Source organism: Hippocampus zosterae, chromosome 20, assembly GCF_025434085.1.
Source record: "Hippocampus zosterae strain Florida chromosome 20, ASM2543408v3, whole genome shotgun sequence".
In the NCBI taxonomy this organism is placed as follows: Eukaryota; Metazoa; Chordata; class Actinopteri; order Syngnathiformes; family Syngnathidae; genus Hippocampus; species Hippocampus zosterae.
This window is the reverse complement of record NC_067470.1, coordinates 10,294,043-10,310,367: the sequence shown is the minus strand read 5'-3', so window position 1 is coordinate 10,310,367 and position 16,325 is coordinate 10,294,043. Positions and strand designations below refer to the sequence as shown.

General features: G+C 44.1%; 1 protein-coding gene across 1 annotated transcript in view; it reads right to left on the bottom strand.

The window, feature by feature from the left end:
• ptprn2 (protein tyrosine phosphatase receptor type N2) overlaps positions 1–16,325 on the bottom strand; it is a 132,178-nt gene that overhangs the window by 48,802 nt on the left and 67,051 nt on the right. The window contains exon 11 of the mRNA XM_052054086.1: positions 15,189–15,253. Coding sequence (XP_051910046.1) covers positions 15,189–15,253 — 65 coding nt within the window. The remainder of the gene's footprint in view (positions 1–15,188; positions 15,254–16,325) is intronic.

The window sequence follows — 16,325 nt, the reverse complement described above, 5'->3', positions numbered from 1 at the left end:
TGAGACAGTAATTCATACCTTTGTCACATCCCAGCTCGATTACTGCAATTCCCTTTACTTTGGAGTAAGCCGGTCCTCCATTAAGCGCCTTCAGCTGGTCCAGAATGCCGCTGCTCGCCTCTTGACTGGTACTCGTAAGAGGGAGCACATAACTCCTACTCTTGCATCCCTTCACTGACTCCCGATACATTTTAGAGTTATTTTCAAGATCCTCTTATTTGTTTTCAAATCTCTAAATGACCTCGCGCCACCTTACCTCTCTGAGCTCATCCGCCCCTACACACCTGCCCACCGCCTCAGGTCTGTGGACCAGACATTATTAGAAGTACCAAGAACTGAACTGAGGGGATCGTGCCTTTTCTGTTGCTGGTCCCTCTCTCTGAAATGACCTCCCACTGAACATTCGGAAAGCCTCCTCGCTGCCCATCTTCAAAACCCTCCTCAAAACTCACTTGTATTCTTTGGCATTTGACTCAGCATGACTTAGATTTATTCTTGGTCTTACTGTTCGGTGCTTTCTACCGTCTTTGTTACCGATTTGTTTTACTGTTTATTGTATATGTTAAATTGCTCCATGTACAGCACTTTATATGCAGCGATGGCTGCTCGAAAGTGCTCTATAAATACAATTGAATTGAACTGAATTGAATAATTACGTAAGTAGAGGTACCACTGTACTGCTACACTGTCTGTCATTATTCTTATTGCATTGTACCAAACGGTTATATCACCATTACATACTGTAGATGCTATTAAGCATTAGTGTTTGGATTGAAAGGCTCAGCGACAGTACGTGGTTGTTTGAACACAAAGTGTGTTCAGTTTTTAGTCTAGTTTGACACACAACGCAAGAACTCAATCCGATAAAATACAATCCTGTGTGAAAAGTATGCCTCCCCGCTGGAGCACAAAATATAGCTCACCACTGCTGCATCCAATTGACAGTGAAATCAGGCAAGAACGTTCTTTGTGACAGCAGGAAAATATAGCGCAGAAAATATTCGGGTTTGCAACATTTAGTTGGTCATATTGTGCAAAAGATGAGACTGAAAGTCCCTTTCATCTTTTTATCATGGCTTGTTGACATCAAATGCACGACACAAACTTGAACAACAATATATTCATACTTTCAACGGAAGTTTATGAATAACAAATTTGTATTTTGTTCTACTTAGAAGAGTTTGTCTAATGAATATTTATTCCTGGCATTTTTTTCCCCTCTTAAAATCCAGCAAACTCTTGTTATCAGGCGGTATCAGTCCCATTTTGTTCTTTAATCTTATAAACAAAAACAAAAAAAAACAAAAAACGGAATATTGCAAGCATATTACTAACAAACACCAACCGGCAGCGAATGCAATTGCTCTAACCAGTGAGGAAAAATCATTACGACTCGGGGGAAACATCAAAGGAAAAGCGCATATTGACCATTTTCCGACACAAGAGTGAATAAAAGCCACGAGGGCTGCGCATGTTGATCTGGATGCAGCGTGTATTTTTATGTATGCCTTACTTCAAAACATGTCTGCCAAGCTGAATGAGAAGAGGATAACTCAATTTTACGACAGTGTCTTCTGGTCTCCGTGTAAAAAGTTGGCCGACGAGGGAAGGCTTCATCCACTTTAGGTTACCGTAATTTCATGACCATAAGGCACCCTTTAAAGTCTTAAATTTGCTCCAAAATGGGCACTTAATAATGTGTGTCACCTTGTGTCTGCACTGAGTTCCAAAATCTGTGAATGCTATTGTGTGACTTCGATAAGGGTGTCCGCTTGACTGACGTGCCAACACGCTGCTTATATAGAGGAAAAGCGGACGAAACTGCAGACAGCATGTCAACGTTAAACTGGGAAGGGTGGGAGTGAAAGAGGGTTAGGATGCTAAAGGCATGCCCCCATTAGGTGTATATGGTATAGTATATAAGACGTGCATTGTGCAAAACAACATCCCGAAAATGGCAAGTACGAAGAGACACGCTTAGAAAGCACAGTCAAAAAAAATTGTATATCCAGCCAGCTGTCAAAGGTATGTGGCAGGTAAAAATCATACTACACAATGCAGTCATTTGTCATTCATCACATAATAAAGCTCCGTTCCTTCGATGGCAAAGCAGCGCAAATTCGTTCGTAGCGTACAACCTTAATTCGCCCACTTTGTATTTCAACATGTCCAAAACAATTCAAATTTCCAAATACAGTGTCAACCTTTTGATTCGATTTATTCCATGACGATACTTGTGACAAAACGTAGTTACTCACGAATACATTTTAGAAGAAATAAACCATTTTTGTCACACAGCATCAATTAAATGGCCATTAGTGACTCTTCACAGAGGATAAGGAATATATGATATACTTAGGAACGTCTCTTCATACTAAATTTTCCAGTTACGAAACACATCAACAGGAAAATATTGCCTCTTGTAGCAAAATAAATTTCAAGATACAAAAGGTAAAAATACAGTATGGTCTGCTCCTCGCAGCTACAAGTTTCCTGAACGCAACATATTTATAGCTGCTCTGCCATTGGCTATGAGATAGCATCTGCCTGGCATCCAGTTTAAATTGCAAGATGTCAGTTCCGCGGAGGATCATGGGAATCGAGCAGCCGCGAGAGAATTCATCGATCCATCAATCCATTTTCTGATTTGTTTTATTCTCACACGGGTCGTGAGGTGTGCTGGAGCCTTTCCCGCTCTCCCGGCCTCACTTAGCGTCCATTACCCACTGTTCTCTCAACCAATCCCCACATTCCAACGTACCCGCTTGGCCTACGGCAAACGATGAGGGACAAACATACTTTGCATTTTGAAATCAAACCAAATCGAATGCCAACAAACACATCCAGCCCAACTACATGACCAACCTGGACGAGGTGCCGTTCATTTTGGACACCCCGGTGAACCACATAGTAGAGAAGAAGGCGACCAGCACGGTTGCGATAAGCAGCGCGGGGCGCGTGAAGTCTGCTTTTTCTGTTGTGCTTGGTTGCTATGGTAATGAACAAAGTGACATTGCGAGCGGCGTGGGAGCGAGGGCGAACACACTAACACCACAAGTGGATTCTTAAACATGCGCAAAAGTGTGTGCTTGCACTATTGTTCGAGCTTTCCCAAAATCCTTTCTGAGAAACTGCACGGGATTGAGACTGACTGATAATGACGCGAGGGAACCCGGCGTGTTTGATTGTGAACTTACCCAGCTGTTTATTTCGGATGCAGAAAATTAGGGCTTTGATCAAATTGAGGATGAGGATTGTTCAATACTTCAATGAAGTACAATTGAACTCTGTTTTGCTCCTGCTGCCTTTTTCCGCTGGTGTGTATAATGCTAACGTATTTTTAAGCTAGCATACGTTTTACAATGCGTCCTGTATATGTGTTAAATACAGAAGAGCACCCGTAACTGAGCACTACGCCTTTTAATACGGTGCGCCGTATGGTCGAGAAAATACAGTGCATAGTTTTGTTGTTTTTTTTTAGAATGATGTGCTGCAGTAGATTTAAAATAAAATGGCTGTGTTGTTTTAAGAGGTTTAAGAAAAATATGGCATTTGCCATTTTGGAATTTACTACGAGAAGGGGAGAGGCATAGTCGTGGATCCTACAAAATATATTAGACCACCACCATATGAAACATTTATGCCTCAGTAGCCCGAAATGAACTGCATTTGTAATAACTAACATCATAGTTCATGTTGCTGTAATGGTTATATGTCGAAGCCTATTCTCCAAAATTACAGTACTTGGACCAACTACAGGCTATAAAAAAGGGGACTTCAGTTTGAAGCTCCTCATTCCCGTTCAGTATTGCGAAACATCAAGAGCTCACTGAAATTGAAAAAAATAAAGTTCTTGCTGTTGTGGCAGGAGGCCTATGAAATTGGTTATGGCGTATAAATCCATCCTTCCCTCCATCGATGGTCGATTCTGTTTCTTTGTTTTCAACTCACTTCCCCTCCTGTCACGTCCCTGCTTCAGGGTGTCATTGCTTATTTCGGTCAGAACATTGCCAAAAATGAAATGTTACTCGTTTTATGTTGTCGATTTGGACTGTACAATCAATTGAAAATACATTATAGGTGATTAACTTAGCTGAGAGCGATGATTTTGGTGGTGGGTTTCCAGGCCTGGTGATTTACCCTATAAAAGCTCATCTTAATAATATTCTATTGTCAGGTGACACAGACAGTATCATACCGCTACTACTACCGTTGATGGCATTTTGCATTAAAATTTAGCTCACAGACATTAAGAAGAAGTTACGAAACTATTTTAAATACACAACGTGCAATTCACTGTTTTACGTTGAGTCGGACAGCGGACCTCAACTGGGAATGGCAGTAAACAATTGTTCACTCCCAAATTCCTGCTTGTTTGTCATGAGTTGAGCTCAATGCCATCACATAGCGCTTCTCACTAATTTTCACTTGCAATGGGCAATGGGCAATCCGTCTCTCAGACGGAACAGTCTGTCCAACCATCTTGGATGAACGTCCATTTTTGGAATGGAAGAGAAGTTTTTTAAAAAGGACGGACTAAGCGAGGATGAATCCCCTAATCTGGTTAAGTATGTGGTGTCAGGAGGCAAACTAACAAAGGCAAAGTGTAGCCAAACACTTTATTTTTATTCATATTGCCACATAGCGTCAGAGAACATAACAAAGTACCTCCGGACACCCATTTTACAAATGATCAATCCATCCGGTTAAGAAAACTGGCTGTGTTGTACGTCCCTCATTTTGCGCCCACCAAGATGCTTAATGTTATTTTTGACAGTCTTATCGTCAACAGCCAATCGCTGCATTACTGAAAATAAGGTTCGGTGACATACACGCGATGATTTCGACTTTGTTTGCATGTGAGAGTCCTGCGCATTTTTCAAAGTGTATCAGGAAGCGCTTCAAAAGGACGGAGGGACGATGACGGAGGACGGACTGGCAAAATAGGGTAAAATGCCGATCTCTGCAAGGCACCACTGTATAGGCACCGCAGCACTGATGGCACTGAACACATATGCACAATATTCTGTAGATATGTGTTTTTTTCCCCATCATTCCACTACGGCTAAGGAGTAATAAAAAAAACAATGAAACTCAATTCAACTACTTGTGGACTGAACTGAATGGGCTGTGATGTTATGTGCGCATTTACAGGCATGTTTCCAATCAATTGCACATTGGCCTTCAACTGCCTTTTTTTGTCCCAGCATCTATGCAATCTCCTTCCGACGCTGTCATGAACCCAAACAATAAAAGCATCGCCTGCTTATAAATGTTTTCAGCAACATAGTTGTGTGCGTGTGCGTGTGTGCGTGTATTTCAAAGTGTGGCTCAAATGCCATTAGCGCGGCGGATCAGGATGTGAAATGTCACCGCCGAGCAGTCCCGCTGCGCCCGCGAGCCCTGCCCAAGTCAGTCGGCCTCTTTGCAGGACTCCAGCTGCCTCCCCCGCTGATGAAAGCCCGACTGCCGGCTTTGCTTCTCAGCAACCTTTCACCATCACGTGACCTTTTGTGACCGCAGAAATGCTTTTGATAGCATGCCATACAGTTTGGTATTTGCCTTCTCTGTGGAGCAGAATGCATGTTTCTTTCAGGCGGCGGGGAGAAGAGCGGACTTTAATGAGTGTCAAAACACGCGCTTCCCTTCTTCGTAGGCATAAATAAAAGGCATTTCTTTTTTGTGTGTGTGTGCACTTATAAAGTATTCAGTTATACCATTTTATGAAAACTATTGGGGGGTGAGGTGGGGGTCCCTCGGTTTATGACCATCCTGACATTTTCAAGGTTACAAACGGCGCACGGCATCTTGCAGAGCACAAGAAGGCAAGCTCAGTTACCACTGAACTGACTGTTTTTATTGCGTTGGTTTACGGTTATAGCCTAGAAGTGGTTTTCATACCAATATTTACTATAATACGACATTTTGAGCAGTATGCATTGAAGTAGTTTGCGCAGGTAAAAACGAGCAGGTGGCACAAGCACCTTTCCCCACTGAAATAAATGGGGATGCCATTGACACATTCCAGCCTCACACACTAAACACATTTTGCTGATTTTTTTTTAAAATAGAGAAAGCAGCACTCCGTATTATTGTAGTTCCTAAAACACAGGTATCAAAATCAAGGTCCGGGGGCCAGATCTGGCCAGCCACATCATTTTCTGTGGCCTGTGAAAGCAAATCAAAGATGTCAACTTTTACGATGCTAGCTAAAATCTCGATCAAAATTTCAAATTCTCATATGAATAAGAGTGATACTGGAAGGATTTTCTTGTTGTTTCTTGATTAAAAAAAAATATTGTATTAACATAAGGAAATACACATAACGATACAGCAGACGATACAAATAAAACCAAAGAGCAACAAAGTGAGAGAGAAAGTCCAATCAAGCTAATGACAATGCCAAGAAAATGCTAAGAACTAAATAATGATGTACAAACAAAAGTTTGATATTGTTCTCAAACAATCCACCAGAACTGCTTTGGCAGACTTACTAACGACATCCCCACATATTGACTCCCCCAAAAGTTTGATATTCTTCTCAAACAATCCACCAGAACTGCTTTGGCAGACTTACTAACGACACCCCCACATATTGACTCCCCCAAAAGTTTGAGGCATACCCCCCCTCCCCCCAATGTTTTGGATACCCATCGTACTGCGCATACACAAGACAGCGAATGCACAGCTTGCCTTGCTGCCATATATGATTTACAACCAAGCGGTTGAATCACCGGTTGATATGCAGCTCGGGGAAATGGGCACTTAACGAGAGCCTCTTAACATAAGCAGTATGCCAGAGTTATCTCCCAACACGAAGCCCGCTGTCAAAATGTCAACGGATCTCAATTCGGCCACCGACTCGCTCCCACCGGGAGCGCCACGCTCACGCCAGCGGGGGCCTCACTGTGACATCAATCCAGGGGCAGAAATGCAAAGGGGAAGTAGGGAACAAATGCCCTTTTCGGCGGGACGTGCGGAGACGAGTTCAAGCAAAAAAACAGACGAAAGATCGCTTTTGAAAAAATATGAAGAGAAACAACAAGTGCCGGTTTTCACCAGGAATAAAGTCTTTGAAACTGAAATCCCCTTTTTAGGGACAATTTGAGGCGGCTAACTGGCTAATTTTACTGATCACCAACACAAGTCTAAATCTCTATCCAGTGGTACCTCGGCAGATGAATTTGGGGGCAAGTGGCATAGCCCCTGGACTAGTTGCTATCCAGTCGCAGGGCACATGTAGACAAACAAGCCTGAACACTCACATTCACACCTATGTTCAATTTAGCCTTCAAAGAACCTAAGACGCATGTGGCAAGAAGCTGTGATTAGGAACCAGGACCTCTCGTCTGTGAGGCAGACATGATAACCACAAGGGATACCGGTTACTACAGTGGACAATTTATTATGCTAACAGGTTACAGAGTGCATGAAAGGGTTAAATAAACAGAAGAAATCACAAGGCCGACTATTGGCGGATGTGTCGTCATTCGCTCCTCAGACGGTCTACGAGGCTTCTCAGAATTGTGTCTTTTTCTTTGTGGAGTCTTTCTGTTCCAACCATCGCCAAAGCCTCCTGGAAAGACTCTGAAGATCACATGGCTTACTTTCAAAAATACCCTTCTGAGCATCCCTTCTACTCCACTCACCTCTGCACGCCGGAGAAAGTAGAAACGGCGCCTACCCCCACAAGACATACGCCATCCGGGCCTTTGGGGAGTAGGTTAGCGGGGAAAGCGAGATGCTTTCTGGTGATGTACTGTATGTGTTTGTAATGTATATGTGTGTGTGTCTGTGTGTGTGTCTATATTTACAATACAGATAGATAGATAGAGGGCGGCCCGGTAGTCCCGTGGTTAGCACGTCGGCTTCACAGTGCAGAGGTACCGGGTTCGATTCCAGCTCCGGCCTCCCTGTGTGGAGTTTGCATATTCTCCCCGGGCCTGCGTGGGTTCTCTCCAGGTGCTCCGGTTTCCTCCCACATTACAAAATGCATGGCAGGCTGATTGGACACTCGAAATTGTCCCGAGGTGTGAGTGTGAGCGTGGTTGGTTGTTCGTCTCTGTGTGCCCTGCGATTGGCTGGCAACCGATTCAGGGTGTCCCCCGCCTACTGCCCGAAGACAGCTGAGATAGGCTCCAGCACCCCCCGCGACCCTAGTGAGGATCAAGCGGCTCGGAAGATGAATGAATGAAAAGGATGAATGCATAGATAGAAAGAGAGACAGAGAGAGAGAGAGAGAGAGAGAGAGAGAGAGAGAGAGAGAGAGAGAGAGAGAGAGAGAGAGAGAGAGAGGAGTGAGAGGGGCCCGGTGGTCGAGTGCTTAGCGCGTCAACCTCAGAGTACAGTGATCCTAGCTCCGGCCTTCCCGTGTGAAGTTTGCATGTTCTCCCTGTGCCTGCATGGGTTTTCTCCGGGTACTCCGGTTTCTTCCCACATTCCAAAAACATACATGGCAAGCTGATTTAACACTCCAAATTGTCCATAGGTGTGAGCGCGACCCCCGCGATGCTGGTGAGGATAATTGGAAAGGAAAATGTGTGTATGGGTGGTGGGGGGTATATATATATATATATATATATTAGTGCTGTCAAACGAGTAAAATATTTAATCGTGAATAAAAACGAAACTATCATCATTAACTCATAATTAATCGTGATTACTCACATATTTTTTGTCGTTTCTAAATTTCATTTTATATTTTTTGTCGTATTTTTTCCCATTTTAATGCTTTCATCAACATGAAATCATGGATCAGTTTTCTTTGTGCAAAATGCAATTATTTACTGAAACAATAAATTTAGATTTTTAATTTAGTTGCATTTTTAATCACGATTAAATATTGTAATCGTTTGACAGCACGAATATATATATATATATATAAAAAATCCTCGTCTCACCCCCCCTCGGGTGGTGTCCGTCCCTCATTCAGCTCGGGTACTCTACCAGAGGCCAGGAAGCTTGAGGGTTCTGCGCAGTATCATTGCTGTTCCCAGCAATGCATATTTCTGGACTGAGATGTCCGATGTTGTTCCCGTGATCTGTTGCAACCACTCATCATCTAGTTAGGGGGGTCACTGCCCCGAGTGCTCCGACCACCACAGGCACGACTGTCACCTTTACCTTCCAGGCTCTCTCCAGCTCCTCTCTGAGCCCTTGGTATTTCTCGAGTTTCTCATGTTCCTTCTTCCTGATGTTTCCATCACTTGGGACCGCTACATCCACTACAACGGCTTTCTTCTGCCCTTTATCTATGATCACGATATCTGGTTGGTTCGCCATTACCATCTTGTCAGTCTGGATCTGGAAATCCCACAGGATCTTCGTTCTGTCATTCTCCACCACCTTCGGAGGTGTTTCCCATTTTTACCTTGGGGTTTCCAGTCCATACTCTGCACAGATGTTTCGGTAGACTATGCCAGCCACCTGGGTATGGCGTTCCATGTAGGCTTTCCCTGCCAGCATCTTACACCCTGCAGTTATGTGTTGGATCGTCTCAGGTGCCTCTTTACACAACCTACACCTTGGGTCTTGTCTGGTGTGGTATATATGGGCCTCAAAGGCTCTGGTGCTCAGGGCCTGCTCTTGAGCAGCCAGGATGAGTGCCTCTGTGCTATCCTTCAGGCCAGCCCTCTCTAGCCACTGATTGGACTTCGTGAGATCGGCCACTTAAGTTATGGTCCGGTGCTACATCCCGTGTAGGGGCTTGTCCTCCCATGATGGTCCCTCTTTCAGCGCCTCATCTTCTGTTCCCCATTGTCTGAGACATTCTCTGAGTACGTCATCCGTTGGAGCCTTCTCCTTGATGTATTCATGGAGCTTGGATGTTTCATCCTGGACAGTGGCTCTCACACTCACTAGTCCCCGGGCTCCTTCCTTTCGGCTTGCGTACAGTCTCAGGGTGCTGGATTTGGGATGGAACCGTCCATGCATGGTTAGGAGCTTTTGGGTCTTAACTTCCGTGGTCTGAATCTCTTCCTTTGGCCACCTTATTATTCCTGCAGGGTATCTGATCACTGGCAGGGCATAGCTGTTTATTGCCCGGGTCTTATTCTTGCCATTGTGCTGGCTTCTTAGGACTTGCCTCACTCGCTGGAGGTATTTGGCCGTAGCCGCTTTCCTTGTTGCCAGTTCGAGGTTGCCATTGGCTTGTGGTATACCAAGGTACTTGTAGCTGTCCTCAATGTCTGCTATTGTTCCTTCAGGGAGTGAGACCCCTTCAGTGCGGACTACCTTTCCTCTCTTAGTCACCATCCGACTACATTTCTCAAGCCCGAATGACATCCCAATGTCGCTGCTGTAGATCCTGGTTGTGTGGATCAGGGAGTCCATGTCCCTTTCGCTCTTAGCATACAGCTTTATGTCATCCATGTAGAGGAGGTGACTGATTGTAGCTCCATTTCTGAGGCGGTATCCATAGCCTGTCTTGATGATTACTTGGCTTAGGGGGTTCAGTCCTATGCAGAACAGCAGTGGGGAGAGTGCATCACCTTGGTATATGCCACATTTGATGGACACTTGGGTAAGTGGCTTGCCATTGGCTTCAAGTGTGGTTTTCCACATCCTCATCGAGTTCGCAACGAAGGCTCTTAGGTTCCTGTTCACCTTATACAACTCCAAGCATTCAGTGATCCTTGTATGTGGCATCGAGTCATAGGCTTTCTTGTAATCAATCCAGGCTGTGCACAGGTTGGTACGTCGGGACCTGCAGTCTTGTGCGACTTTTCTGTCAACCAGTAGCTGATGTTTGGCTCCTCTGGTATCTCTACCAATGCCCTTCTGTGCTTCGCTCATGTATAAAAAATATCTACTTGTGTATTGTGTACTCAGACTCGAGCGGTGACTGAGCTCAACTGCAATATTGATGCTGTTTTGGAGCGACTCCGCGCGATCGACATCATGGAGAAGTTTGAATCCGCGCTGCGGAAAGAGTTTTCGGAATCGGCGCCAGTGAAGAGATACAGGCCACAGACTCAAGGCTGTCTGAAATTGTTGGCGGCCGTCCCTCCAAAACAAACAACGCTATCTGGCCTTTTCCCCTGGATGGAAGTAGGCATGGAATCTAGGGCCCCCACCATCAACCCCCTCCTTCTCGGCCATGGACTGATAAGCCGGGACTGTCTTCATGATGAGCAGACCTCGACGAAGCAGCTATGACCTGTACACGCATACACATACACAACTGGACAATCACACGCGCATACATATCCTTATTATCATCGTCTTCATCGCTCAGATTCTTTTCCCCCTTGACGTAGTATTATCTGCAGAGCGCATCGGGGACCATGCAGCTGGTCAGTTAAGCTGCGTCACGGTCGCCCATCCCCCTCATCTCCCTTCCCATCCATCCGCCCTCTCATTACATGTTATGTCTCGTGACTTGTTGTATGTAACTGTCATATGCTTATTTATGTGCTTGGGTCTTTTTTTTTATCCTGGACCTAAATTATCCTCAGAAGAGGATAGTTCGAGTGTGGTTTTTTTCCCTCTCCCTATCCAGCATTTTCCTCTCTGAATTCTGATTGTAATTTCCCCATTGCGGGACAAATAAAGGATATCTTATATATATATATAAAAAAAAATCACCCCCACACACAAGACGACATCCATTTGTTACTTGGGTCCGCGCGTTTGTTTCCACTTGGGACGTGGCTGTTAATCACGGTACCGCCTGCCTTCCTTCCTCACGGGCATACTTCATTTACGGAAAACAAAGTTGACATTTTGTCGTTTTGGGTGCAGACCTCGCCGGGATCTAGAATGGACTTGGTAGTGCTCCGCCTTTTGATGGATGTCTACTATCCCCCACTTTGACATTTGCTTATCCTTGTCCGCATCTACAGCTATTGACGTGCGCTCTATCCGGACATCTTTGCTAAGCTGTTTTGTCATTTGTCACCTCTTCAATAGAAATAGAAGAAAAGGGGCGGGAAGGGGAAGGGGGGAGGTTGCAGGTGATAAGACTTAATGACACCAACCACAGTCTCAGTTTGTGGAAATGTGTCGTTCACACTAATACTTTGCTACGCTTAATTTGTGCCCTTCGGCATTCTCCAAGCAATTGAACGAGCATATCCGCCCCACTCCCACCACCACTTATAGGTAGAAAGAAAAGCCCACTCTGCAAGGACCTCGCATGCAGTCGCTCATAACTGTCAATTTGTGGCAAATTTTGTGAAAGCAACCTTTTGATTTAACACCTTCTCAACTTAATGCATTTGAAGAGGCCACTTTACAGCCCTCTCCTGTTCAAAATATTGCACAACTTATTCTCAATTCTCAATTTTTTTTTCTCGCGACAAACAGCTGACGTCATTGCAGCCAGGGAAGTGGATCTCGTCGCTGCCAATGATGCCAAACATCCACGCGTAAAGGTATTGATTACTTGATTCATTTCGATGACAATCTGAGTCACTTATTTGAAAAAAAATGACCTATGTCACTTATTTATACAACATTACACTTCAAGATGTATTACAATGCAAATCACTCCTATTCCGATACCATTCACTGTAATAACGAAATGACTCTTTTGCCCCTTAGCCCTTTCAGGGACAGCGGTAACTACAGCGGACAGCTTGTCAGGTTATCGAGTTATCATTATTTGTGCATTAAAGGGTTAAATCCAATCATATTCACTGTAACTTGGATATGATACTTTACGATAAAATGGACGCCAATTAAGATATGATCCATTCCAACGACGATACGGTTCACTCCATGTACGATATAATAGGACAGAATAGGATTCACTCTAATCATTTTAATTACGATTCCAAACAATATAATTTATGACAATTATGGTTAAATGTGGCATGATAATATGATTAAAATTAACATTACGATTCTCTTCAATTACCAAGCAAAATATTCCTCGTAATTATGATACAACGTGAACGTGTATGATCCAACTTTGATACGATTGATTCAAATGACATTTTAGTCCAATTATGTCACAAAACAACGCTTCACTCCAATTCCGATATAATTCGTGATGATGCCATTCAATTAAGTTCACTCCAATTATGGTCAAATGTGATGCTTTCAAACCACAATGTGACTCGAATAACTCCAATTGCAGAGCAAAACTATTACCCCCAATTATCTTCCCAAATACATGATATGACGAGATTCACTCCAACTATGACAAGATACATGTCACAACTATAACTTTAAATTCTGAATTATTAATCTAGTTCAAGGGGAAGGCAAGCCAAATGTTATTTGAACAAGAACATGTTTTATGCAGCCCCACTCGTCTAAACACGGCATTCTGATTCATATTGTGTTCGTGGAATATTAATTTTGCAACAAACCCTACCCGTTTTTAGCCATCTCAAGGGGCGGCCATTTTGGCACTTCCTGTCGACTGAAAATGACATCACACTTGCTCTGGGCTCAGGTAATAACCAATTATGGGTCAGCTTCAGAAAACAGGTGAGCCATGATTGGTCATTACCTGAGCCCTGAGCAACTGTGATGTCATTCTCATTCGACAGAAAGTGGCAAAATGGCCGCCCCCCTGAGATGACTAAAAATGGGTGGATTTTGCTGCTTATACCACAAAAGCAGAAAGCCGTGTTTCTACTCATGAAGGCGCATAGAACATTTTGTCAAGAAAATTTTGGGGTTGACTTCCCCTTTAACTCATTCACTCCCAAAGACGTTTTTAAACATCTTTCAGACTTGGTCCAGAATTGGCTGGTACTGAATGACTTTTAACATGAGACTTCCAGTCTTCATTTCGATGATGATGACACCACATCACATCCACTGCCAATTATGGCAATCCCCACCCCCCTGCACCCCCACATTCCATTCCAGAGAAAGTGGCAATCGACAACTTTTTTTGTGTGGGAGGGGAAAATGCTGCATGTCCTTGATGTGCATCTTGACAAACACAAGAAGAGGCGGATATTTTCTCCCCATGAGGTGGAAGGCAGGCAATTTCACCCCCTTTATCCCCCCCCTCCCCACACCCTCTCCTGCAAAGGGACTATTATTGCAGCTAATTATCTACAAATAGGCCTGATATGACAAACACAGCCCCCGCCGCTAAGTGCACTAAATCAGTCAGTGTGGGTCTAAATGAATGAAAGGAAAGCAAGGATAGGAACGAGATAAAAGTCACTGTGATAAGATAAAATTTAAAAAAAAAGGGGGGGTGGTGGTGGAATCAGATGAATGAATCCGATATAATAGAGGAGAATATCAAGAGACTATGTCGATCGAGCAAGATGAGGCATATAAAAAGCGAGACAGATGGGCAAAGAAAGACACCAAAAGGGACAAACGGAGCAAAATGATGGGTGTCTACGGCGCGGGTGACGGCTGTTGCCAATGGCAACCGTCCCGCGATGCACAGGCAGCATCCATCTCAGCATGCCTGGTGATCAGGGCCAGCTCAGGGGTCTACGAGGCTGTCTGTCTCATTTCCGCATAGAAACTCATTTACTAACCCAGCTATAATGCATCAATGGGCGCTTGATTAGATCCTTACCTCTGACACATATGAATATTTATCAGCGTGGGGTGAATACACATTTACTCTTCCTTTCATCTGGATCACTCATGAGGGTCCTCCAGTTCCCCTCTTAATTTTTGTCCAATGAATATGTCACGGGTGCATCGGCGGGGTCCAACAAGCCCTCCGGATAATCTGGACGCAGCAGCGGCTGCGCATATCGCCTGAGAACAAAACGCCTTTGGCTTTTTTGTCTTGTGTTTTATTTGCCATGGCGACAAAAGCTCTCAGGGCCACCTAAAGGATATGAACGCGGGGACGGATGGCATTCACCGCAAAAACACTTGAGCGGGGTACGTGCCGGCGACACGTCGGTCGGCTTAAGATGTCGGCGTGCGGCTGCACAAATGAAGCTGCAGGTGTGAAATGGATGTCAAAACTGATGCGGCTGTTATTTCGTTTCCCATGAGTGCAAATAAAAATATGCTAAACCATTGTGCTCCAATTGCGGGGGGGGGGGGGGGGGGGGGTCACATTTTCAGTTAGTGGTGTGCTGCGAGATTTTTTTCAATGAAAGAAGTGTGCCTTGGCTCAAAAAAGTTTGGAAAAAACATGACCTAAGAGACTCAAATGTGTGGTTGTCTACGTCTTCGTCAAGCTCCCCCGAAGAGCATAAGCCGTGTAGAAAATGGATGGATGGATATTTTTAGTGACTGTAACTTACGTCACTGACTCCAGCCTCCACTATCTTCAGGCCTGTCTCCTTCTCCAGCTGCTGTTTCCCTTGGACTGCACAGACAAAAGCAGAGGCGGTGGTGAGTATGAGCAGAGAATAACAAAGTATCACTTGTTTTTGTTTTTTTGGTTTTATTCCCACATCCAGGGGCGGAACGAATTGGTCAGTGATACCGAGAGTGATGCAACGGATGAGACGGCGTGAGTCAGATGACAAAATGATGGTAAGGAACGAGTGGTTCACGCAGGAATGTGCGTCATTTAGCGCTCGGCTGCGTCAACCGAGCGCTAAAAAAATATCACTGCTGTTTCTGCGACGGTCATTCAATCTGAAGGATGGCGAGCGCTGGTTCGGCGAAAAGAGTGTCGGTCACAAGTTACCTATCTATGTCACAAACAGTTAGGGATGATCTCCGGTCGTCGTGTGGTATGGGTATGGCTGATGACTAAAGTGGAGTTCAGTGGTGCCTGAATGACACCCAGCTCACGAAACAACAAGAAGCGGTTTGGAAGAATAACAATTATAAATTATAATAATTTAATTATAATAATTATAAATAAAGAAAAACAAAAACTAATAACAAGTTAATAACAAGCCTCATGCTGTTTATTCCACGTTGAAGGCGACAGTCAGATATTTCATACAATCACGTCGCTTTGTTTTGGTTGTCTGTTGCTATAATGTTAAAAAAAAAAATGCAAAACACCGCAAATGAGCTAACATATAGCATAGGCGTTGCGGTGTTAAACAGTGTATGTTTGAAGACAAAAGTTGCAGCAACCCCTCACAGGTATATATTCTTTATCCTCTCTGGAAAACAACTAACAACTAAAAGGTGATTTTAGATGCCACAAGAGGCCGCCAAAACCCCGTCGAAGCAGTAAAGTAGTACAGGAATTGGCATCAAAGAAGCATGTTGAAGTAATGATTATTGTCTTGAGGTGGAGTTGAATCATTTCGCCTTGATCCAAATGACTTTCCCCTCCCAATGGTTCAAGAAAAAGTTAAATAAATGTTCTGAACTTTCCAAAGAGGCCCGCTGACCGGAAAAGCGTCACTAATGAGACAACTATTGTGACCGAGAATCTTATCAAGCGAGTAAATGCAGTTAAACAAAAACAAAAT